The sequence below is a fragment of the Cherax quadricarinatus genome, chromosome 10, assembly GCF_038502225.1.
Source record: "Cherax quadricarinatus isolate ZL_2023a chromosome 10, ASM3850222v1, whole genome shotgun sequence".
Lineage (NCBI taxonomy): Eukaryota > Metazoa > Arthropoda > Malacostraca > Decapoda > Parastacidae > Cherax > Cherax quadricarinatus.
The window spans coordinates 14,259,718-14,285,949 of NC_091301.1; the positions used below are offsets into that span (position 1 = coordinate 14,259,718).

The window sequence follows — 26,232 nt, forward strand, 5'->3', positions numbered from 1 at the left end:
TCCAGTCTCTGTACCTAGTTCTTCCACTCTCTCTGGCTCTATTACAAGTGTGGAGATTCACCCTCCTCCTCGTACTATGCCTTCCACCCCCGTCCCCTCCCAAGTTTCTCCCTCTTCTGCCACCTCCCAGGTTTCTGCCTCTTCTGTCCCCCCCCCACACTTCATCTCCAGTCCCTTACACTCTTCCCTCCCCCTCTACTTTGATACAGTCCATTACTGTCCCAATCTTTACTCACCCTCCTCCTTCTATCTCCAATATGGTCTCCCATACATCTTTGAATTTAGAAACACTTGAAGCCATTTCAGAATATATTGCAGAGACTAAACCTTCAATGGACACTGATTCACTTCCTGTTCCTTCTCTTCCCTCTCCTCCATCTTCACAACCCCATTCTTCGCAACGCTCCGTTCCTTCGCTACTTGAACGTCTTCCAATGCCACCACACGTTGACTTTTCTAACCCCTCTAGTCCGTAGGTGCCTTTATCTGCAGATTCCTGATATTTTCTTCATCGCCAATCATGGCCTATTTACAGTGGAATATCCGCGGCCTCGGGGGTACTCGGGGTGAGCTTCAGATGTTGCTTTCCAGGTTTTCCCCTGTTGGTGCTTGCTTACAAGAACCAAAATTACACTCGGCTGTTTTCCAACCTATCTCAGGCTATAATTTATTGTATTCTTTGGATCCTTTCCCAGATGGGACCTTTAATGAAAGTGCCCTTCTTCTACGCAATGATATTCCGTACTGTCAACTATTTGTCCATACCTCGCTGCATTACACTGCAGCCCGTATCCACTTGAATAAGTGGTTTACAATATGTTCTTTATATCTCTCTCCTTCTCTAGCATTTTCTATCCCAGACTTTGCCTTTCTTGTTTCATCCTTACCACCACCACTTCTGTTACTTGGTGATTTTAATGCCCACCATTTCCTCAGGGGGGGGTCTCATTGTGACTCACGTGGCATTCAGTTGGAGGCTTTTCTCGCCTCTCACCCCCTCCATGTTTTAAATACGGGTACTCCCACCCATTTTGATCCTCGTACTCATACTCTCTCTTGCATCGATCTATCAGTCTGCTCTTCCTCCACTGCACTAGACTTCACCTGGTCTGTTCTACCAGACTTACATGACAGCGATCATTTTCCGATCATTCTTACTTCTCCTTCCTATTCACCACCTTTCCGTAGCCCTCGCTGGCAATTTGATCGGGCAAATTGGGATCTTTACTCACACCTCACTGCTTTTAGTGAGGTTCCTTCTTCATCCTCCATTGATGAGCTCCTACACATCTTCTCGACGTCAGTTTATACCGCGGCTTCTCATTCTATACCCCAAACCTCAGGCAGGCATTCTCAGAAGTGCGTGCCTTGGTGGTCTCCTGCTTGTGCTCGTGCAGTACGTTTGAAACGTGCTGCATGGGGCAGGTACCGGTACAATAGAACCGCTGAGAGACTTCTTGATTTTAAGCAGAAGCGTGTGATCGCTCGCCGTGTCATCCGTGAAGCTAAACGCACTTGTTGGCGAGACTATGTTTCCACCATCACCTCTGCTTCTTCTATGAGTGCAGTCTGGAAAAAAGTGAGGAAATTGAGTGGTAAATACTCTCCTGACCCAGCTCCTGTTCTACGGGTCGCTGGTGTTGATGTAGCAAACCCTCTCGACGTTGCCATTGAACTTGGCACACATCTGGTCCGTATTTCTCGAGGGCTCCATCTATGCCCCTCGTTTCTTTCCTCAAAGTCTGCCAGAGAGTTAGTACCCTTGGACTTTTCTTCTCTCAGAGAAGAACAGTATAATGTGCCTTTTACACTTCAAGAACTGGAGGCAACGCTCTCAGCTTGCCGATCATCGGCAGCTGGGCCTGACGACATTCATATTCGTATGTTACAACATTTACCTCGGTCAGCCCTTGTAGTCCTCTTACACCTCTTCAATCTTATTTGGGCACAAGGAGTTCTTCCCCAGCTGTGGAAATCTGCCATTGTTCTCCCTTTCCGCAAACCGGGTACTACAGGACATGATGCCTCCCACTATCGCCCCATCGCTCTTACTAGTGCAGTTTGCAAAGAGATGGAACGTCTCGTAAATCGACATTTAATGTGGTATTTAGAGACACACAACAGTCTCTCCGCTAGTCAATATGGCTTTCGTAAGGGTCGTTCTACCATAGACCCCTTACTATGCTTGGATACGTATGTTCGTAATGCCTTTGCGAATAATCACTTAGTTATTGCCATATTTTTTGACCTTGAGAAGGCATATGACACAACTTGGAGGTATAATATTTTGGCCCAGGCCCATTCCTTAGGCCTCTGAGGCAATCTACCATCCTTCCTTAAGAACTTTTTAACTGACAGACATTTCCGTGTTCGAGTCAATAATGTTCTTTCCCCGGACTTCGTCCAAGCTGAAGGTGTCCCTCAGGGATGTGTTCTAAGCACAACACTTTTTCTCCTTGCTATAAATGATTTGGCCTCTGTTCTTCCACCCAATATTTGGTCATCACTCTATGTTGATGACTTCGCTATTGCTTGTGCAGGCGCTGACTGTCATCTTATTGCAGTTTCTCTCCAGCATGCGGTCGACCGTGTTTCCACTTGGGCCACCACGCATGGGTTTAAATTTTCAAATACCAAAACTCACCAAATTACTTTCACTAGACGCTCTGTTATCTCCGATCATCCTTTGTATCTCTATGGCTCCCGTATCCCCGAACGTGATACAGTCAGGTTTCTAGGCCTTCTCTTTGACCGTCGGTTATCCTGGAAACCTCACATAACCTCTCTGAAGGCAACTTGTCACAGCCGGCTAAACCTTCTTAAAACCCTTGCTCATCTTTCCTGGGGAGCTGATCGTCAAACTCTGCTTCGCCTACATTCAGCCCTCATTTTATCGAAACTCGATTATGGTGACCAGATTTATTCCGCGGCCTCTCCTGCTACTCTCTCTAGCCTTAACTCTATCCATCACCAAGGATTACGTTTGTGCCTTGGTGCTTTTCGCTCTTCCCCTGTTGAGAGCCTCTATACAGAAGCGAATGTTCCATCCTTGTCTGATCGCCGTGATGCCCATTGCCTTCGCTACTATGTACGCTCTCACGATCTACACAATCCTTCCATTTATAGAATGGTCACCGATATTAGTAGACATTCTTTATTCGTTCGCCGCCCCTGTTTGCTCCATCCCTTTTCTCTTCGCCTACATTCACTCTTGTCTTCCCTTCAGTTACCACCTTTATATGTTCATGTAGCATCTCACTTTTCCCTACCCCCCTGGGAAGTTCCAGCTGTTCGGGTCTGTTCTTTCTCACTCCCTTGCTCGAAAGCTCAACTGCCTACGGTGGCTTCCCGCTCTCTTTTTCTTGATCACTTCCACTCCCATTCTCATGCCACCGCTGTGTACACAGATGGCTCTAAGTCTTCAGACGGCGTCGGATTCGCAGCAGTGTTTCCGGACAGTGTCGTGTGGGGACATTTACTATCTTCAGCTAGCATTTTTACTGCTGAACTGTATGCCATTCTTGCAGCACTTATTCGTATCGCATCTATGCCTGTGTCATCATTTGTAGTAGTCTCAGACTCCCTTAGTGCTCTACAGGCTATACGAAAATTTGATACATCTCATCCCCTAGTTCTCCGTATCCAACTTTGGCTACGCCGTATCTCTACCAAACATAAAGATATTGTTTTTTGTTGGGTCCCTGGTCATGTCGACGTACAGGGCAATGAACAGGCAGACACTGCTGCGCGGTCAGCAGTACATGACCTACCAATTTCCTATCGAGGTGTTCCATTTCTGGACTATTTTGCTGCAATAGCTACCCACCTTCGCACCCATTGGCAACAACGTTGGTCAACTCTGCTTGGTAACAAACTTCATTCTATTAAACCGAGCACAGGTTACTGGCCGTCTTCTTGTCATCAGTGCCGAGGTTGAGAGACCACTCTCTCCCGCCTTCGCATTGGTCACACTCATCTTACTCATGGGTATCTCATGGAGAGGCACCCTGTTCCTCTCTGTGAGCAGTGTCAAGTTCCAGTATCGATTAGCCACATTCTGTTAGACTGCCCTCTCTATCAACGAGCACGCAGAATTTACCTCTCTTTACCTTCCCTTCTTGCTGATGGACCCTCCTTTAATCCTGACTCTCTCATTGACTTCTTGACAATGACTGATTTACTCCACAAACTCTGATGATACTTTTCGCACTCCCCTCAGCCCTTTCTAGTTCAGTCTCTTGCTGCCCTTTACCCTTTCACCATCCACTGCCCCGCTGTTATCCGTAACCTATTACTCATCCATCTCCCTTTTGCCACCTGATGCCCTCGCTTCCTTCCTGCCCTGCAGCGCTGTATAGTCCTTGTGGCTTAGCGCTTCTTTTTGATTATAATAATAATAATAAACCCGGAGGATTATACAGCGCCTGGGGGGGGGGGATGTGGAAGGCATTCAGGCTTAATTCGGGGAACTGGAGCACAGATCCAATTCCCTAAATCAAGAGCCCCTCACCAACATCAAGGAACCTTCCTTGAGGGGATAACAAAACACAAAGCTCAAATTCTTATGATACTTTGAATGAGGTAAACTGTGAACTCAAAAAATCTAGCCTTGACTTTCTATTACATTATTCCAGCTAAAACGTTGTCAGTTTTAAGTTCTGTTAGCTTTACTGTGTACCTTAATAATAAATAATAGTATTACCTGGAGAGAGTTCCGGGGGTCAATGCCCCCGTGGCCCGGTCTGTGACCAGGCCTCCTGGTGGATCAGAGCCTGATCAACCAGGCTGTTACTGCTGGCTGCACGCAAACCAACGTACGAGCCACAGCCCGGCTGGTCAGGAACCGACTTTAGGTGCTTGTCCAGTGCCAGCTTGAAGACTGCCAGGGGTCTGTTGGTAATCCCCCTTATGTATGCTGGGAGGCAGTTGAACAGTCTCGGGCCCCTGACACTTATTGTATGGTCTCAACGTGCTAGTGACACCCCTGCTTTTCATTGGGGGGATGTTGCATCGTCTGCCAAGTCTTTTGCTTTCGTAGTGAGTGATTTTCGTGTGCAAGTTCGGTAATAGTCCCTCTAGGATTTTCCAGGTGTATATAATCATGTATCTCTCCTGCCTGCATTCCAGGGAATACAGGTTTAGGAACCTCAAGCGCTCCCAGTAATTGAGGTGTTTTATCTCCGTTATGCGCGCCGTGAAGGTTCTCTGTACATTTTCTAGGTCAGCAATTTCACCTGCCTTGAAAGGTGCTGTTAGTGTGCAGCAATATTCCAGCCTAGATAGAACAAGTGACCTGAAGAGTGTCATCATGGGCTTGACCTCCCTAGTTTTGAAGGTTCTCATTATCCATCCTGTCATTTTTCTAGCAGATGCGATTGATACAATGTTATGGCCCTTGAAGGTGAGATCCTCCGACATGATCACTCCCAGATCTTTGACGATGGTGTTTCGCTCTATTTTGTGGCCAGAATTTGTTTTGTACTCTGATGAAGATTTAATTTCCTCGTGTTTACCATATCTGAGTAATTGAAATTTCTCATCGTTGAACTTCATATTGTTTTCTGCAGCCCACTAAAAGATTTGGTTGATGTCCGCCTGGAGCCTTGCAGTGTCTGCACTGTCATGCAGATTCGGGTGTCATCTGCAAAGGAAGACACGGTGCTGTGGCTGACATCCTTGTCTATGTCGGATATGAGGATGAGGAACAAGATGGAAGCGAGTACTGTGCCTTGTGGAACAGAGCTTTTCACCGTAGCTGCCTCGGACTTTACTCTGTTGACGACTACTCTCTGTGTTCTGTTAGTGAGGAAATTATAGATCCATCGACCGACTTTTCCTGTTATTCCTTTAGCACGCATTTTGTGCGCTATTACGCCATGGTCACACTTGTCGAAGGCTTTTGCAAAATCTGTATATATTACATCTGCATTCTTTTTGTCTTCTAGTGCATCTAGGACCTTGTCGTAGTGATCCAATAGTTGAGACAGACAGGAGCGACCTGTTCTAAACCCATGTTGCCCTGGGTTGTGTAGCTGATGGGTTTCTAGATGGGTGGTGATCTTGCTTCTTAGGACCCTTTCAAAGATTTTTATGATATGGGATGTTAGTGCTATCGGTCTGTAGTTCTTTGCTATTGCTTTACTGCCCCCTTTGTGGAGTGGGGCTGTCTGTTGTTTTTAGTAACTGTGGGACGACCCCTGTGTCCATGCTCCCTCTCCATAGGATGGAAAAGGCTCGTGATAGGGGCTTCTTGCAGTTCTTGACGAACATGGAGTGCCACGAGTCTGGCCCTGGGGCAGAGTGCATGGGCATGTCATTTATCGCCTGTTCGAAGTCATTTGGAGTCAGGATAACATCGGATAGGCTTGTGTTAACCAAATTCTGTGGCTCTCTCATAAAAAATTCATTTTGATCTTCGACTCTCAGTCTGGTTAGCGGCTTGCTAAAAACTGAGTCATATTGGGACTTGAGTAGCTCACTCATTTCCTTGCTGTCATCTGTGTAGGACCCATCTTGTTTAAGTAGGGACCCAATACTGGACGTTGTTCTCGACTTTGATTTGGCATAGGAGAAGAAATACTTTGGGTTTCTTTCGATTTCATTTATGGCTTTTAGTTCTTCCCGCGATTCCTGACTCCTATAAGATTCCTTTAGCTTAAGTTCGATGCTTGCTATTTCTCTGACCAGTGTCTCCCTACGCATTTCAGATATATTGACCTCTTTTAGCCGCTCTGTTATTCTTTTCCGTCGCCTGTAAAGGGAGCGCCTGTCTCTTTCTATTTTACATCTACTCCTCCTTTTTCTTAGAGGAATAAACCTTGTGCATACATCGAGTGCCACCAAGTTAATCTGTTCTAGGCATAAGTTGGGGTCTGTGTTGCTTAGTATATCTTCCCAGCTTATATCGGTTAGGACTTGGTTTACTTGGTCCCACTTTATGTTTTTGTTATTGAAGTTGAATTTGGTGAATGCTCCCTCGTGACTAGTCTCATTATGTCGGTCTGGGGCTCCACGCATACATGTCTGAACCTCAATTATGTTGTGATCTGAGTATATTGTTTTTGATATGGTGACATTTCTTATCAGATCATCATTGTTAGTGAAGATGAGGTCTAGTGTATTCTCCAGTCTAGTAGACTCTATTATTTGCTGGTTTAAATTGAATTTTGTGCAGAGATTTAAAAGCTCGTATGAGTGTGAGTTTTCATCAGAGCTGCCTCCTGGTGTTATTACTGCAACAATATTATTTGCTATATTCCTCCATTTTAGGTGCCTTAAGTTGAAATCCCCCAAGAGCAAGATGTTGGGTGCAGGAGCTGGAAGATTTTCCAGACAGTGGTCAATTTTTAACAGCTGTTCCTGGAATTGCTGGGATGTTGCATCCGGAGGCTTGTAGACTACCACAATGACTAGGTTTTGGTTCTCGACCTTTACTGCTAAAACTTCCACTACATCATTTGAGGCATTAAGCAGTTCTGTGCAAACAAGTGACTCTGCAATGTACAGGCCAACCCCCCCCCCCCCTTTTGCCTGTTCACTGTCACATCTGTATAGGTTGTAACCTGGGATCCATATTTCGTTGTCCAAGTGATCCTTTATGTGGGTCTCAGTGAAAGCTGCGAACATTGCCTTTGCCTCTGTAAGCAGTCCACGGATGAAAGATATTTTGTTGTTTGTTGCTGGCTTTAGACCTTGTATATTTGCAAAGAAGAATGTCATCGGACTGGTGGTATTGTTGGTACTGGTTTTTTTTTTCCGGCATTAGTATCTGTATCTGTTGGTTTGGAGTGGAGGCCATCGACTGTGGTTCCACTCCAGGAATGACTGGATTTGGTGTACGATTTCTGCCATTTCCTGCCAGTTTTTTTTCCTTCCTGGCACTAAAAAAACCTCTCCCTCTTGAGTGGCTGTGGCTACCCAGGTTTTTCCCATGGCCTGGATGTTTTGTATCTTTTTGTCCCCTTTAGATGGTGTGCCTGGCAATTTAAGTTATAGCACAGTCTTTCCTGTACTGAAGAGGTACACATTTCAGGGTGAAAAAGCTTACAGGAAGGGAGTTTGCATTTTCCTGTTGTCATATGGGCATGGCATTTTCTAGGGTGGTCATAGTTGCACGTCCCGTCTGTTTTTCCAGATTTCCCATGTCTGCAGATACCAAGTGCATAGTATGTGCACAGGCTTGGTTTCCGTTTGCCTTGGGTTTCTGTGACTGTATTCCCTGTTGGTGCATGTTTCCCTGTCTTATTCCTATCCTCCCTAGCACCAACAATGGAGCTCCCACCAGTTGTTTTTGGTAATATATCCTCACTATTGCTAGTGGAGTCCTTGTTTGCTATTTCCTGTGGTATTTCTAGTTTGCAATATTGGTTTTATCTTATATTTGACAACACTTGATTCCCCACTACGGCTCCTGTCTCCCATGAGGTCATTTACATGCATTCCTTCCTGCGTATAATTCCTGACTACCTGGACAGCACCTCCAGCTTCACCATTACTGTCTCCCAGGACAGCACCTCCAGCTTCACCATTACTGTCTCCCAGGACAGCACCTCCAGCTTCACCATTACTGTCTCCCAGGACAGCACCTCCAGCTTCACCATTACTGTCTCCCAGGACAGCACCTCCAGCTTCACCATTACTGTCTCCCAGGACAGCACTATCAGACCCACATTTACTGACTACCAGGACATCACCTCCAGCCTTACAGTTTCTGACTACATGGCCAGTATCAAGGGCAGTACCATTCAGCCCAGACTTTTTATGTTCCCATCTGTTGTAGAAAGCTTCCAGGTTGTCTATGAAAGCAGCTTTGATGTTATCCTCTTTTAATACCCTTGTGATTTTAGTCCACAGATTTATCTCATTTGGGCATACCCAAAAACACTTCCCTGTTTTAATACTGCTTGTAGCTAGTTCTTGGATATCTGCACAAGGGGCGTGACACCAATTTCCACAAAAATGACAATTTATTCATGTGAAAATTTGTGTGGACTGCCTCCAAGTGAGTCGCCTACCCTGGCAAACTCTGTTGACACCGAGCTCTGAGGTGGGTACCTCAGCCTCACAAGTGGCTTATAGGACAGATTTTCACAAATAATTGGTATTGCAAGAAACCTCGCCTGCATGCACGTATAAAGGACTAACTTACTTGGTGTTGCAGCATATATCCTGATCTTCACTTCCCTAAGCTAGCCTTTGCCCCTTTGGACTCCCCCTCAGAAACCACGTGCAACCGGGAGCATTAATTCCTGCAATATTCAATCGTAATTAGTGTCCTGCCTGCACCTCAGAAATTCCTATATCCAAGAGGGTATGTATCCCCTAGTATAACTATGCAGACTCAAACACTAGCTTCAGACGGCTCTGAGACACTGGTACTTACTGGGCATGCTCTCTCTGTTGCACACCGGGCCCACAGCTAAAACTCAACCCACAATCTCCCAAGACACTGGCCAGAATCTACGAGGAAAAAGGTGGAGGTTTTGTCTTACTGTATGGGCTGATGGAGGAGGTCATCTACGGTACATCAAGGTGCCTCTACCAGATTTCCCCAGGTCTCAGATGTGAAGACACGTGGGGGCGCCGTCTGCTGATCACGGCACGTCTTGTCCAGTTGGTGTCTGTCGTAAGAAGAACGAGCTGGTCTCCCTTCCAGACCCTCGTCTCTTCGTTCAAACTAGGGCTGCCAGTTCTCCCTAGCTAACTTATCCTAGTGTTTGCCTACATTATCGGCCTATTACTACCTATGTTAAGGTCTTAGGTCTACATTATTATTATCTACATTTGCCTTAGTAAACCTAATATTAATATACTATCAGTAGAACTACCTACTCCTTCCCTGAAGAGTAAATCTATAAATTAAATAAGCTTACCAACAACTGCCAACCAGAGAATGCTTTGTTTGTTTGGGAGGGTTTAAGGGTCGCCCGGCTCAGCCGTCCCATACGGCCATGCTGGATCTGCTGTGGAACTTTAGGGACCAAATAAATTTCCACACATGTGGAAGCCCGTTTGTTTGATTGACTGCAGACTACACAGCTTCATAATGATTTGAATGGTTGATTTACTGTAATTCTACTAGCAACCTCTTGAATACTCTATTAATAACCTCCTTAAATGAAGCTCTAGCTATTTGTATTTCTATTGCTGTATAGTCCTTGTGGCTTAGCGCTTCTTTTTGATAATAATAATAATTAGCGCTTCTTTTTGATTATAATAATAATGTATTTCTATTTCTAACTGTACTTGTATATTGGACAGGACTCAAGAAATCGTAATGACACGATTGCAAACAAACCATATGGTTTGTTTGCAATCGTGTCATTACGATTTCTTGAGTCATGTTGACGGCAGTGAAGGGACTTGAGCTAGAGTTCGTCATGGCCACGCTAGCTGGAGATTCATCTGTAAAAACTTGCATTTGTGGTCACAGTGGTGCCTGTGCTAACCTTCCTATGGTGTAGAAATATACCTAGTTGGATGAATCTTATTGTGGCTAGCTGGTCTAGTGGCTAACGCAACGGGCTGGAGTTTTGAGACTCTATGATCGCGGGTTCAATCCCGGCCGGGGGTATGGTTTATATTGGACAGCTTACCGTGTACGTTCCTGATTTATATTTATTGTTTGTGTTTGATAATCCTTGATGTTGGTGAGGGGCTCTTGATTTAGGGAATTGGATTTGTGCTCCAGTTCCCCGAATTAAGCCTGAATGCCTTCCACATCCCCCCCCTAGGCGCTGTATAATCCTCTGGGTTTAGCGCTTCCCCCTTGATTATAATAATAATTGTGTTTGATAAGGGCGCCTGCAACCCCATCCATTTACAGTTTGCTTTATTGTCCAACGAATCCGTTTGAAACCAGTCAAGGGTTCGGACCAGTCAAGGGTTCGGACCAGTCGAGGGTTCGGACCAGTCAAGGGTTCGGAACCAGTCTGATCTGATCAGTGGGTCACTTATTTAAAACATACTGGTCGGTGATTTGGGCTAACACATGAAGGATCTACTTGAAATTATCTACCTGAGTAATGTGATTTGATTGATACAAAAGTATAACTTGCGTGTTGAAGAACCGGTGATTGCTGGTAGCTCCTACAGTGACGAACGGTCGAGCCTCAACCCTTGTTTATCAATCGCTGTATCTAGCTTTTCTAGGTTTTTTTCGTCTCCACCACAATAAATGCTATATTATCACTATAGTTGACTGGTGGAAATTTTGGAGGAAGGACGCTTTTTCTGTAGTAATAATTGCTTCTCGTTGTGTATATTGCGACTGCTGGTAACTACAGGTTATATGAGATTCATAGTATATGTCTGGTATTTCAAGAAAAAAGAAACTAATGAAAGTCACTCCACTCCAATTAAGTACCCCCCTCAAGGAAGGTTCCTTGATGTTGGTGAGGGGCTCTTGATTTAGGGAATTGGATCTGTGCTCCAGTTCCCCGAATTAAGCCTGAATGCCTTCCACATCCCCCCCCCAGGCGCTGTATAATCCTCCGGGTTTAGCGCTTCCCCTTTGATTATAATAATAATAATCCACTAAGTACCATTATAATACTGGTTAGTTGCTACTACAACACTGTATTCTGCTATTCACTGGTATCACTAGATTATATGCGAGGTACACTAGCAGGCCAGGAAGATTATTTAAAACAGCTGACCTCTGTGGTAAGTTTCTGGCAACTTCTGGCACCTGCCTCTATAGGCTTATCACTTCATTTACAAATTCACCTGTTTTCAAATGACACTTTAGCCTTTATCATCTATATACTAGGGAGCCACTGTAGTATACACTATACACTATGTATACACACTGTTATCAGGGAGACTTTCTTTCCTCTGACAAAGAAAAGTTCTATCATTATTATTTTGCACACGGAACACAGGCCTATGATTCCCCTCTGGCACTAAACTCTGCTAGGTAGTGCACACTAATTCTCCTTTTTTGACTCAGTATATAATGTTTTCCGCCCAAGATTGGTTCCAGGCGCTAGAGGGATGTATCGTATAGGATTGATGGCACAAATTAAAGTTCTAGCACGTAAGAGTGACCATGAAAACACGAGAAAACCCGGAGCACAACAAGGCACGCTGACACGTCTAACAATTATGTTTTTTAAACACGATTATATTGCTATACCTGGAGAGGGTTCCAGGGGGTAACGCCCATGCGGCCCAGTCTGTGACCAGGCCTCATGGTGGATAAGTGCCTGGACCACCAGGCTGTTACTGTTGGCTGCACGCAGCCTGACGTATGAACTACAGCCTGGCTGGTCAGGTACTGACTTTAGGTGCCTGTACAGTGCCTGCTTGAAGACAGGGGTCTATTGGTAATCCCCCTTATATATGCTGTGTCTCTTATTGTGCTAGTGGCACCCCTGCTTGTCATTGGGGGGATGTTGCATCATCTGCTGAGTCTTTTGCTTTCATAGGGAGTGATTTTCGTGTGCAAATTTGGTACTAATCCCTCTAGGATTTTCCAAGTGTATATAATCAAGTATCTCTCCCACCTGCATTCTAGGGAGTACAGGTTGAGGAACTTTAAGCATTCCCAGTAACTGAGGTGTTTTGTTGCAGTTATGTGCGCCGTGAAGGTTCTCTGTATATTTTCTAGTTCAGCAATTTCACCTGCCTTGAAAGGTGCTGTTAGTGTGCAGCCATATTCCAGCCTAGATAGAACAAGCTTGGCATTCCTAGTTTTGAAGGTTCTCATTATCCATCCTGTCAGTTTTCTAGCAGATGCGATGGATACAATGTTATGGTCCTTGAAGGTGAGATCCTCTGACATGATCACTCCCAGGTCTTTTACATTAGTTTTTCGCTTTATTGTGTGGTTGCAATTTGTTTTATACTCCGATGTAGCTTTAATTTCCTCACAGTTTCCATATCGGAGTAATTGAAGTTTCTCATCATTGAACTTCAGATTGTTTTCTGCAGTCCATTTAAAGATTTGGTTGATTATTATTATTAAAGATTCGCCGGTATTTCTCCCGGCCCGGGCCTTTTCCAAATGGTGTTAGTTTAATATGAATCTTGCAGTGTCTTCAGTGGAGAACACTGTCATGTAAATTCGGGTGTCATCTGCATAGGAAGACACGGTGCTGTGGCTTATATCCCAGTCTATGTCAGATATGAGGATGAGGAACAAGATGGGAGCGAGTATTGTGCCTTGTGGAACAGCTTTTCACAATAGCCGCCTCAGACTTTACTGTTTACTATTCTTTGTGTTCTGTTTATTAGGAAATTAGAGGAATTGCTTAACAAATGGACAAGTCTTTGAAAAATAAAAGCTATACTAGTGTGGCCTTTATGTCCATGAAGGGCTCTTCATCCAAGGAGACTTGGATCTACTCGCTCCTTCCTTGGACCAAATCTGATTACCTCCCATTCCTCAGACGCTCTATGACCTCTACACAGCGCTGTATAACCCTTGTGGGTTTAGCTCTTAGTTATGACTATAATAATAATACATCTACAAATCTGGTGCTTCTCCAACATAATAAAGATGATACCAGCTCCTGGCATCATAACATACCAAGGATGATAACCAGCTGGTAACATAACATACGAAGGATGATAACCAACTCCTGGCATCATGACAGACAAAGGAAGATACCAGCTCCCGGCATCATAACATACCAAAGATGATAACCAACTCTTGGCAGTGTGACATACCAAGGATGATGCCTGCTCCTGGATGATCCGGATTTCCTTGTCACTGATGACATCATAGAAGAGGAAGATGTCAGGCTGGTTATATACATGCTCATAGCGCACCGGCTGTAGCGTGAGGTAGTGAGCACCTCTGTTCGACACATGGCACCGCAAGCTCCCGTCAGTCTGTAATAAATAAAAATTTATTCACAACTTTGTGACTCAGTGGGGTTGAGCAGTCTCTTGCAAATTAACATAAAGGAACTAATCCATGATACCAGTTCCCACTACATGCCTCTATTTTCGTAACTGCCACCCATAAGGTGGGTATGGGGTGACTGCTACCCATGAGGTGGGTATGGGGTGACTGCCACCCATAAGGTGGATATGGGGTGACTGCCACCCACAAGGTAGATATAGGGTGGCTACCGCCCTCAGGATGGGTATGTGGTGATTGCCGCCTACATATAGTGCAGAAAAGAACTATAAAATGTTTCGGTCCAGGCTGGACCATTATCAGGTTGCGAGTGACACTAGGACCACTAGCAATAAGACGATGACGAGACTGTCCTGACTGTGATTCCATCCAAGAAGACTCTTTGGTAGTGCTGAAGGACTCTTCATCCAAGGAACTGGAGTTGTCCTCCATTTCCTTGCATTAAATCTCATCTCTTGTGCCCCAGGTGCTGTATGACCCTTACGAGTTTAATGCTTCCAAATGAATAATAATAATAAATTATAGTCTTTTGATGACAGGATCTGTCATTACATTTGTGTGGAAGTGCTAAACCCATAAGTGTCATACATCGCCTGGGTAACAGGATGGATAGGAATTGGAGTAATCAGGTTTGACCTAAGGAAGGGGAAGACAGAAGACATTCCTTGGATCAGAAACCCTTCAGCAGCATCAAAGAATCGCCCCTATTGGAGAGTAATAACAGCTACTACTCTGTATGGTAACACTCCTGTTATACAGAACTCAGCCAAGTGGAAATATATCAAGATTTAATTCTGGGCTATGATAACCTTGGTCAATAAGCGGTAACTATTTAGGCAGTTGCAGAAAATGGAGGTGGGAGGACAAGTGTAATATTGAAACAGCTTCAGGGAGAAATTATATATATGTCGTGCCGAATATGCAAAACTGGTCAATTAACAAGTACTGATTTAAAATTAAGTCCTTTCTGAATTTTTTCTCTTATACGTTTAAAGATATACTTTTGTCATTAATGTTAATGTAAAATTTTTTAATTTTGCACCAAAATAATCTTTGAAAACCTACCTAACCTTATTATAACAAGTGCAATTTAATTTAGCCTAATTCAACTAAATATATTTTAGATAAGTTTATAATAATTTATTATTAAACAAACACAATGAAATATTTTTTTCGTTAGGTTCAGAATGATTTTTTGCGAAATTATTGCATACACAAATTTTCGCTTGCCTTATTTAGCAAGAACAACATTGTTGTTTAAGCCAAAATCGCAAGTTTTACCTATTCGGCAAAACCTTTTCAGTTTTGAGATATTGGCAGTTTGGAGGGATATGTTGTGTATCTTTATACGTATATGCTTCTAAACTGTCGTTTTCTGAGCACCTCTGCAAAAACAGTGATTATGTATGAGTGAGGTGAAAGTGTTGAATGATGATGAAAGTATTTTCATTTTGGGTCACCCTGCTTCGGTGGGAGACCGCTGACTTGTTAACATACATATATATATATATATATATATATATATATATATATATATATATATATATATATATATATATATATATATGTATATATATATATATATATATATATATATATATATATATATATATATATATATATATATATATATATATATATATATATATGTATATATATATATATATATATATATATATATATATATATATATATATATATATATATATATATGTATATATATATATGTATATATATATATATATATATATATATATATATATATATATATATATATATATATATATGTATATATATATATGTATATATATATATATATATATATATATATATATATATATATATATATATATATGTATATATATATATGTATATATATATATATATATATATATATATATATATATATATATGTATATATATATGTATATATATATATATATATATATATATATATATATATATATGTATATATATATATGTATATATATATATATATATGTATATATGTATATATATATATATATATATATATGTATATATGTATATATATATATATATATATATATGTATATATATATATATATATATATATATATATATATATATATATATATATATATATATATATATATATATATATATATATATATATATATATATATATATATATATATATATATATATATATATATATATATATATATATATATATATATATATATATGCACCAAGATGAAAGCATAAAAGATACTGACCTGTTGACTAGTACCACGACACAGTTGACTGTATGGCGAGTCCCGTGAAATCTGGTAGTGTGTCTCGTTCAAGGGACGAGGGAAGTATTGGTTGTTGTATTCACTCCACCCTCTGTCGTGCTACCAACAACAAATTATCTAATTTCTTGCCTAAAGTACAAGCTTGGTATTTTACAAAATCTAATTGTGCTATTACAAAGGAATCTCATGATTATTATATTCACAGAGTGAGCTCAGCCTATAACCTCAGCATCGTTGGAAGTGATTCGTGCAGAACTGGCTCTCAGAAACCAGGAAGCAAATGGAACAGTAATAACGGTGATTGTTGTTTAAAAGGTGGAGCCAGGAGCTGAGATTCGACCCCCACAAACAACTCAGTGAGTGCTGGAAGTGTTGCTGAAACCAGTGATTTTTCTACTTCTGAGCCTGAGATTCAACTCTGTTCGCCTCAGCCTGTCCTCATCATCAAAACCAGTATTTCTGCCTCACCTGGAGTGCTGTGTCGTCCATCAGTGCCTGGATGTGAGCTTGTAATAGGGGATCATCTACAGCAGTTGCACGGCAGTAGCTATACCAGAGCCAAGCATCACTTATATAGCAGAAGTGGCGAGTAGCATTGGCGACCCTAACACAGTCTTCCACCGTCAACCCTGGCAGGAGTAACTATGAAAAGTTTCTGGCGACTATTTTACATTAAAAACTACACATTACGAAGACTGATATTGCTTTGGCTGACTTTCCCAGTTTTGTTTCCAAAAACATCAACTAAACACCAGCACCTTTACAACGCGAAGTCCAGAGTAATGTTCTGTCTGGTTATTTAGTTATTTTACAATATTCAAGACCAACTTACTAACACTACAGGGAGTGTTTTCGAGGCGTCCATGCATGAAGCTGCCAATAGGAATGCGGTAAGTCCTCTGGAGGCGAGCCAGGGCAAAGGCTGCCCCACGGAGGTCGTCATACGTGGGCAGGACCGTCCTGTTGCTGGCTTCCACCACCTCCCTCACCCGGGCCAGTATCTCTGTTACACCACCGTCAGGAAGGAACAATAATCTCAATTAAAAGAACTGCTGGTTTATTCCTTAAATGCTAACTAGATGTTATTGTCAACTATCAGCTCGACTACCAGCCTAATAAATATTAAATAATAACTCTGGAGAAAAGTTATTATTGTAAGAGCGTCACAGAATATCTACGCCTCCATAGACATATTTTAAAATCACAGTATTAAAACTACTTTGCAAATTAATATTTTTGGTAAATATGTGATTAAGAGTAAAATTTAATCAAAAAATGAATCTCCTCATGAATGAGTTGATATGAAGAAGTCACACTGGCTCTACAGAGGAACAACCTGACTGATCATATGAGAGTCGGGGGAGACACTCGCCAGGTGTCAGACATCACAGGAAAGAGAATTAGCGGAGTCAACTCACCAGGTGTGAGACAGATATCACAGGAGTGCTGACAGTTGAGGATCATGTACTGCCAGTTGTGGAGACACTCACCTCGCAAAGACCATTCTTTACACCCAACGTTCTTATCCTCACACACTACATCTGTCAGGTTCAGAGGTTATTATACTATGTGCGTGTGATTATATATATATATATATATATATATATATATATATATATATATATATATATATATATATATATATATATATATATAGTGCCGAATAGGCAGAACTTGCGATCTTGGCTTAAATAGCAACGCTCATCTTGCCATATAGGACAAGCGAAAATTGGTGTATGCAATAATTTTGCCAAAATCATTCTGAACCTAACGAGAAAAATGTATTTCACTGTTTGTTTAGTATTAAATTATTGTAAACAAATCTAAAATATATTTAGTTGGGTTAGGATAAAATAAATTGTTCTTGTTATAAAGGTTAGGTAAGTTTTCTAAGATTCTTTTTGTGCAAAATTAATTTTTTTTACATTAACATTAATGAAAAAAACGTATAAAAGAAAATTTTAGAAAGAACTTAATTTTAAATGAGTTCTTACTAATTGACCAGTTTTACATATTCGGCACGACATATATATATATATATATATATATATATATATATATATATATATATATATATATATATATATATATATATAATATATATATATATATATATACATGTATATATATATATATATATATATTAATATATATATATATATATATATATATATATATATATTTATATATATATATAATATATACATGTATATATATATATATATATATATATATATATATATATATATACATGTATATATATATAATATATATATATATATATATATATATATATATATATATATATATATATATATATATATATATATATATAATTATTTTTTTCTCAACAAGTCGGCCGTCTCCTACCGAGGCAGGGTGACCCAAAAAGAAAATACTTTCATCATCATTCAACACTTTCACCTCACACATTATCACTGTTTTTGCAGAGGTGCTCAGAACACAACAGTTTAGAAGCATATACGTATAAAGATACACAACATATCCCTCCAAACTGCCAATATCCCGAATCCCTCCTTTAGAGTGCAGGCATTGTACCTCCCATTTCCAGGACTCAAGTCCGGCTATATAAAAATAACCGGTTTCCCTGAATCCCTTCACTAAATATTACCCTGCTTACATTCCAACAGATCGTCAGGTCCCAAATACCATTCGTCTCCATTCACTCCTATCGAACACGCTCACACACGCCTGCTGGAAGTCCAAGCCCCTCGCCCACAAAACCTCCTTTACCCCTTCCTTCCAACCTTTTCGAGGACGACCCCTATCCCGCCTTCCTTCCCCTACAGATTTAAATGCTCTCCATGTAATTCTTTGATCCATTCTCTCTAAATGACCAAACCACCTCAACAAACCCTCTTCAGCCCTACGACTAATACTTTTATTAACTCCACACCTTCTAATTTCCACACTCCGAATTTCCTACATAACATTTACACCACACATTGCACTTAGGCAGGACATCTCCACTGCCTCCAACCGCCTCCTCGCTGCTGCATTCACAACCCAAGCTTCACACCCATATAAGAGTGTTGGTACTACTATACTTTCATACATTCCCTTCTTTGTATCCAAAGATAACGTTTTTTTGTCTTCACACATATACCTCAAAGCACCACTCACCTTCTGTCCATCTTCAATTCTATGATTAACTTCATCCTTCATAAATCCATCTGCCGACACGTCAACTCCCAAGTATCTGAAAACATTCACTTCTTCCATACTCCTCCCCAATTTGATATCCAATTTTTCTTTATCTAAATCATTTGGTACCCTCATCACCTTACTCTTTTCTATGTTCACTTTCAACTTTCTACCTTTACACACACTCCCAAACTCCTCCACTAACCTTTGCAATTTTTCTTTAGAATCTCCCATAAGCACAGTATCATCAGCAAAAAGCAACTGTGTCAATTCCCATTTTGTATTTGATTCCCCGTAATTTAATCCCACCCCTCACCCGAACACCCTAGCATTTACTTCTTTTACAACCCCATCTATAAATATATTAAACTACCATGGTGACATTACACATCCCTGTCTAAGACCTACTTTTACCGGGAAGTAATCTCCCTCTCTTCTACACACCCTAACCTGATCCTCACTATCCTCATAAAAACTCTTTACAACATTTAGTAACTTACCACCTATTCCATATACTTCCAACATCTGCCACATTGCTTCCCTATCCACTCTGTCATATGCCTTTTCTAAATCCATAAATGCAATAAAAACTTCCCTACCTTTATCTAAATACTGTTCACATATATGCTTCAATGTAAACACTTGATCTACACATCCCCTACCCACTCTGAAACCTCCTTGCTCATCTGCAGTCCTACATTCTGGCTTACCTCTAATTCTTTCAGTTATAACCCTACCGTACACTTTTCCTGGTATACTCAGTAAACTTATTCCTCTATAATTTTTACAATCTCTTTTGTCCCCCTTCCCTTTATATAAAGGGACTATACATGCTCTCTGTCAATCCCTAGGTACCTTCCCCTCTTTCATACAATTATTAAACAAAAATACCAACCACTCCAACACTATGTTTCCCCCTGCTTTTAACATTTCTGTCATGATCCCGTCAGTTCCAGCTGCTTTACCCCCTTTCATTCTACGTAATGCCTCACGCACCTCCCCCACACTCACATCCTGTTCTTCTTCACTCCTAAAAGATGGTAAACCTCCCTGGCCAGTGAATGAAATTACCGCCTCCCTTTCTTCGTCGACATTTAAAAGTTACTCAAAATATTCTCGCCATCTTCCCAAAACCTCCATCTCCCCATCTACTAACTCCCCTACTCTGTTTTTAACTGACAAATCCATTCGTTCTCTAGGCTTTCTTAACTTGTTTAACTCACTCCAATTTTTTTTTCTTATTTACATTAAAATTTCTTGACAGTGCCTCTCCCACTCTATCATCTGATCCTTTTACACTCTCTCACCACTCTCTTCACCTTTCTTTTACTCTCCATATACTCTACTCTTCTTCATATAATATATATATATATATATATATATATATATATATATATATATATATATATATATATATATATATATATATATATATAATGTCGTCCCGGATAAGTAAAACTGGTCAATTAGCAAGAACTCATTTAAAATTAAGTTCTTTCTAAAATTTTGTCTTATACGTTTAAAGATATATTTTCATTAATGATGATGTAAAAAAATATAATTTTGCACCAAAAGGAACTTAGAAAACTTACCTAACCTTATTATAACAAAAACAATTTATTTTAGCCTAACCCAACTAAATATATTTTAGATTTGTTTACAATAATTTAATACTAAACAAACACAATGAAATATATTTTTTTCGTTAGGTTCAGAATGATTTTTGCGAAATTATTACATACACAAATTTTCGCTTGTCCTATATGGCAAGATGAACGTTGCTATTTAAGCCAAGATCGCAAGTTCTGCCTATTCGGCACGACACACACACACACACACATATATATATATATATATATATATATATATATATATATATATATATATATATATATATATATATATATATATGTCGTGCCGAATATGTAAAACTGGTCAATTAGCAAGAACTCATTCAAAATTAAGTCTTTTCTAAAATTTTCTCTTATACATTTAAAGACATATTTTTTTCATTAATGTTAATGTAATAATTCATAATTTTGCACCAAAAGAATCTTAGAAAACTTACCTAACCTTATAATAACAAGAGCAATTTATTTTAGCCTAACCTAACTTAATATATTTTAGATTTGTTTACAATAATTTAATACTAAACAAACACAGTAAAATATATTTTTTTCGTTAGGTTCAGAATGATTTTGGCAAAATTATTGCATACACAAATTTTCACTTGTCCTATATGGCAAGATGAGCGTTGCTATTTAAGCCAAGATCGCAAGTTCTGCCTATTCGGCACGACATATATATATATATATATATATATATATATATATATATATATATATATATATATATATATATATATATATATATATATATATATATATGTCGTGCCGAATATGTAAAACTGGTCAATTAGCAAGAACTCATTTAAAATTAAGTCCTTTCTAAAATTTTCTCTTATCCGCTTAAAGATATATTTTTTTCATTAATGTTTATGTAAAAAATTTTAATTTTGTACCAAAAGAATCTTAGAAAACTTACCTAACCTTATTATAACAAGAGCAATTTATTTTAGCTTAACCGAACTAAATATATTTTAGATACGTTTACAGTAATTTAATTATAAACAAACACAATGAATATATTTTTTTCGTTAGGTTTAGAATGATTTTTGCGAAATTATTGCATGCACAAATTTTCACTTGTCTTATATGGCAAGATGAGCGTTGCTATTTAAGCCAAGATCGCAAGTTCTGCCTATTCGGCACGACATATATATATATATATATATATATATATATATATATATATATATATATATATATATATATATATACGCCCTGCGTTGTACCATTCGTCTCCCCATTCACTGGCATCGTTCAATACAAGTTACCTTTAGTTTACAATATATAGAGCACTGACAATTTGAAGAAAAATACCGTACTTTATTTTAAGACAAAGTTCAAATAATTTCCTTGTTTCACGGGAAGAATTTTTGTTAAGAGCCGGCGTGAGGTCTGACCTAGTGTGTGGCTGATGTTGACTAAGTTGCTGAGTACAGGCCAGTACAAGACGAGTCGTTTGATGACAGAGTACACATGAAGGGGATTACCCGTGATCTCCACGGAGGTCACCTCACCCTTAACCTTTTCTCGGTCAGCTGATACACTCCAATAGGACTCTAGGTACCTGAGGGAGAGGTTAGCGATTAATGAAGTTCTTACACCCATCCAAAGTTGTCAGTCATGAACTACATCTTAAGGCACCATGTGGTCTAGCTGGATGACCTAAGAACCCACCTGGAGGCTTCAGGGATGCTCTGTGGTAAGAGGATGAGCAACTCCCCCACCAGCTTGTCGAACACAAACAAGTGGTTCATCTGTTCCAAGGATGTGTACATGTTGCCAGGTCGTGGGGCGCCCTCCGCCACGCCCACACACACCGCCCACACACACGCTGTGAGAGTAATGATAATTTTTTGGGTTTTTAACCCCGGAGGGTTATCCACCCAGGATAACCCAAGAAAGTCAGTGCGTCATCGAGAACTGCGACCCACACCAGTCGACTAACACCCAGGTATCTACTTGCTTGGTAGGTGAACGGGGACAACAGGTGTAAGGAAGCACGCCCCATGTTTTCACCCTTGCCGGGTATCGAACCACGGACACTAAGTGTGTGAAGAGAGTGTTGCCTACCAGGCCATGGGCCACCTGTGATGGTGGTTACATGTGACGGTGTTGAACAACATATTGAGATACGGGTCACTATAAGTCACATTACAACTACGCATCTGCTAGAACACCTGGAAATTTAATGAACTAAAAGAAATTTGGGGAAAGACTAGTATGGGCACTTCGGTCTGAGTTCCAAAGTATATTCCCCTTGAAGGGGATTACCATTGAAGGGTATGTGAAGGGGAATGTGTCTTGATGCTCATCCAGTGCTCTTTATTCAAGGAACTGGGGCTAGTTTCCCTTATCCTGGATCAAACCTGATAAGATAAAGAATGAGACACTTGTGTAATATTCGGGAATATTTAGGGAGGAAATGTTTCCCCAGCCAGTGGCTTCTTCAGTCCAATACAGAGAACTGTGGAAGATAAAGAGGAAGTTGAGGTAATCAGTCCCTCGGTTTGACTGAGGGACTGATTACCTCAGCTTGACTGAGGGACTGATTACCTCAAACACATCACAGTTGATAAAATGGCTCTACTGGGGTTTCTTTGGTTAGTAACCTTACGGTTAATAATCCATATCCTCGACACTAGCTCAGAGGTCATCAGGTGGTACGTTGTCAACCACTAAGTCAGCCTGGGCACGAGAAATCAGAGAACCTTGCAAATTATGTCCTTTCAGGAACCAAATGAAGATTTAGAATCACTACAACACTCTCAGAACCATCCATATATATTCTTGAATTAGAATTTATATAACTTCTAGATGATAATGTTTATTAAGGTTAATAATATAAAGGCAAAATGTCTAAAACATTAAAATACGTAAATTTGACACCAATTCTCACGTAGTTCGATTGGTAGCGCACTCAGCTCACACTGAGGTCCGGGGGTTGATCCCCGTTACGGATGGGAACATTAGGACATGTTTCCTTAAGGCACCTGCTGTCCATGTTCACCTATCAGTAAATTAGGTACCTGGGTGTTAGTCGACTGGTGTGAGTTGCATCCTGAGACAAAACTGACCTAATTTGCCCGATATGCTCTGCATAACAAGGGGATTTCTATATAGTAGTATGTCATTGATGGCAGGTAGACCTGTATACCTTGTACATGTACTTGTAGAAATAAAGAGTATTATTATTATTATTATTATTATTAGTAGTAGTAGTAGTAGTAGTTTAATCACAGTCACCAAGCTCACACACTTCATTAGTGTCTGCTTTTCATTTAAATGCAAAAAGTGAGTACTTCTTAATTTATCAAGGATACATCAACAACACAGCGATGTTCAGGACACTAGCACACTTTGACACTTGTGCGGATCTTGAGAGTATTGCGTAATGTATTGTTTATATTAATAGTCCAGAGCTGGAGTTAACAAAATTTGCTAGTTGATTGACATACATCTGGAATACGAGTTGACAAATTTATCAGGCATACCAGTTGACAGACTTATCAGGTACACTAGTTGACAGACCTACCAGGTATACCAGTTGACAGTTTTATCAGGTTTTATTTCAGTTATATTCTATCCTGTAACTACTATTTCTCAATCAGACTGTAAATAAATTTGTACAAGATGTCTTTACTCAGTAAAGATGGGTCCATCATATCCATCCGAAAACTGGCGAGATGGTTTGCCGACCGCAGACTCTGCTTTGCAAACAGGCAAACAGCCCTGACAACGCTACACACAACAAAAATACTGAACACTGCATTCAACATTGCCCTACACACAACATTCTTAAAATACTCAACATTGTCGTACACAACATACTTAGCACTATACTTATTCTCCCACTTGCTGGTGTTAACATTATGAAGATATATCCTCGTCTTCCACTCTGGCAGCTCCCTTGTGATGGCCAACACAAATAGTTCTGATACTGATGTACTTTATGGAGCAAGGCTTGCTGATTGGTATGGTTGACTAGATACAGAGCACACCTTCATATAGCGTCAAATTCTCACGGACACTGCTTACTAGATGGTTATTGTAGTAGTGTTTGTGAGTGTCTGGTTGTTAAACAATGTTTGTTCCCCGTACCCCCACGAACAATCCGGACAGCCACCAACAGGTGTCGGTTGTTTAATTGTTGGTGCTGGCGTACCTGCAGCTGGCACACCTGTAGGTTGGCACACCTGTAGGCAGGCACACCTGTAGGCAGATACGTCCTTTCCTGGCACACCTGCTCCTGACACACCTGTAGGCTGATACCCTTGCAGGCTACCACAACTGCGATTAGCAAATTTGTTGCAGTATACCTGAAAGTGGGGACCTAACCTCCACTTTACATCCTCTCCTCCCACACAAAAACATCAACATGTATTAGGGGAGGGGGAGAAGCGTACAATACATAACATATCGTCAAACATGCGTGATAGGTAAGTTGCAGACTACAGCTACCAGCCCAGCACACCTGTGAAACAGAGAGGGGGAGCCAACATGCCACCTATACCTGGAGTTTACCTGGAGAGGGTTTCTGGGGTCAACGTCTCCGTGGCCCGGTCTGAGACCAGGTCTCATGGTGGATCAGGGTCTGATCAACCAGGCTGTTACTTCCGACCGCAAGCAAACTGACGTACGAACCACAGCCCGGTTGGTCCGGTACCGACTTTAGGTGCCTGTCCAGTGCCTTCGTGAAGACAGCCAGAGGTCTATTGGTAATCCCCCTTATGTATGCTGGGAGGCAGTTGAACAGTCTTGTGCCCCAGACACTTATTGTGTTGTCTCTCGAAGTACTCGTGGCGCCCCTGCTTTTCATCGGGGAAATGTTGCATCTCCTGCCGAGTCTTTTGCTTTCATAGGGAGTGATTTTCGTGTGCAGGTTTGGATAAGAAAGAATACGACGCAGGGTGTCAACACACCACACACTCCTACAGCTTTTAAATTCAAATTCAATTCAAATTCAAAGTTTATTCTCTATAAGGATTACAATGCTGAGTTTACAGAATTTGGTTATTGTGTGGTTTACTTGTAGTAAAATAATAATTACAGAGTGTACCACTAGAACACCTAGCATGGCTAGGCATTTCGGGCAGACTTAAATTAAATCTTAAGTTTAAAATATTACAAAATTATGAGGTAAGTTGGTATTATGGTTAAGTGACTAAATACTAGTTTGTGAGTTTAGCAATGTGAATGCTTTTGTTTTGGCACTATACATAGTTTCAGTATTGGAGTATCACAGGCCAACTTATGACTAGTTAAGATTCATTATTTTGAGATTGAGATTGATATT

General features: G+C 40.5%; 1 protein-coding gene across 2 annotated transcripts in view; it reads right to left on the reverse strand.

The window, feature by feature from the left end:
- The window catches only part of LOC128693404 (prolyl 4-hydroxylase subunit alpha-3-like), a 44,520-nt gene extending 19,253 nt beyond the window's left edge, over positions 1–25,267 (reverse strand). Inside the window, exons 1-8 of one of the 2 annotated variants that reach the window (XM_070083647.1) lie at positions 24,768–25,263; positions 22,614–22,770; positions 22,337–22,503; positions 17,565–17,687; positions 16,979–17,149; positions 16,615–16,775; positions 16,126–16,245; positions 13,672–13,836 (exon numbers count right to left, since the gene is read on the reverse strand). In XM_070083647.1, the coding sequence (XP_069939748.1) occupies positions 13,672–13,836; positions 16,126–16,245; positions 16,615–16,775; positions 16,979–17,149; positions 17,565–17,687; positions 22,337–22,503; positions 22,614–22,770; positions 24,768–24,807 (1,104 nt within the window). In that variant the 5' untranslated portion in view covers positions 24,808–25,263. Of the gene's footprint in view, positions 1–13,671; positions 13,837–16,125; positions 16,246–16,614; positions 16,776–16,978; positions 17,150–17,564; positions 17,688–22,336; positions 22,504–22,613; positions 22,771–24,767 lie in introns of both variants that reach the window. The other variant, XM_070083648.1, reaches the window with a different exon arrangement.
- Positions 25,268–26,232: the final 965 nt, after the last annotated feature.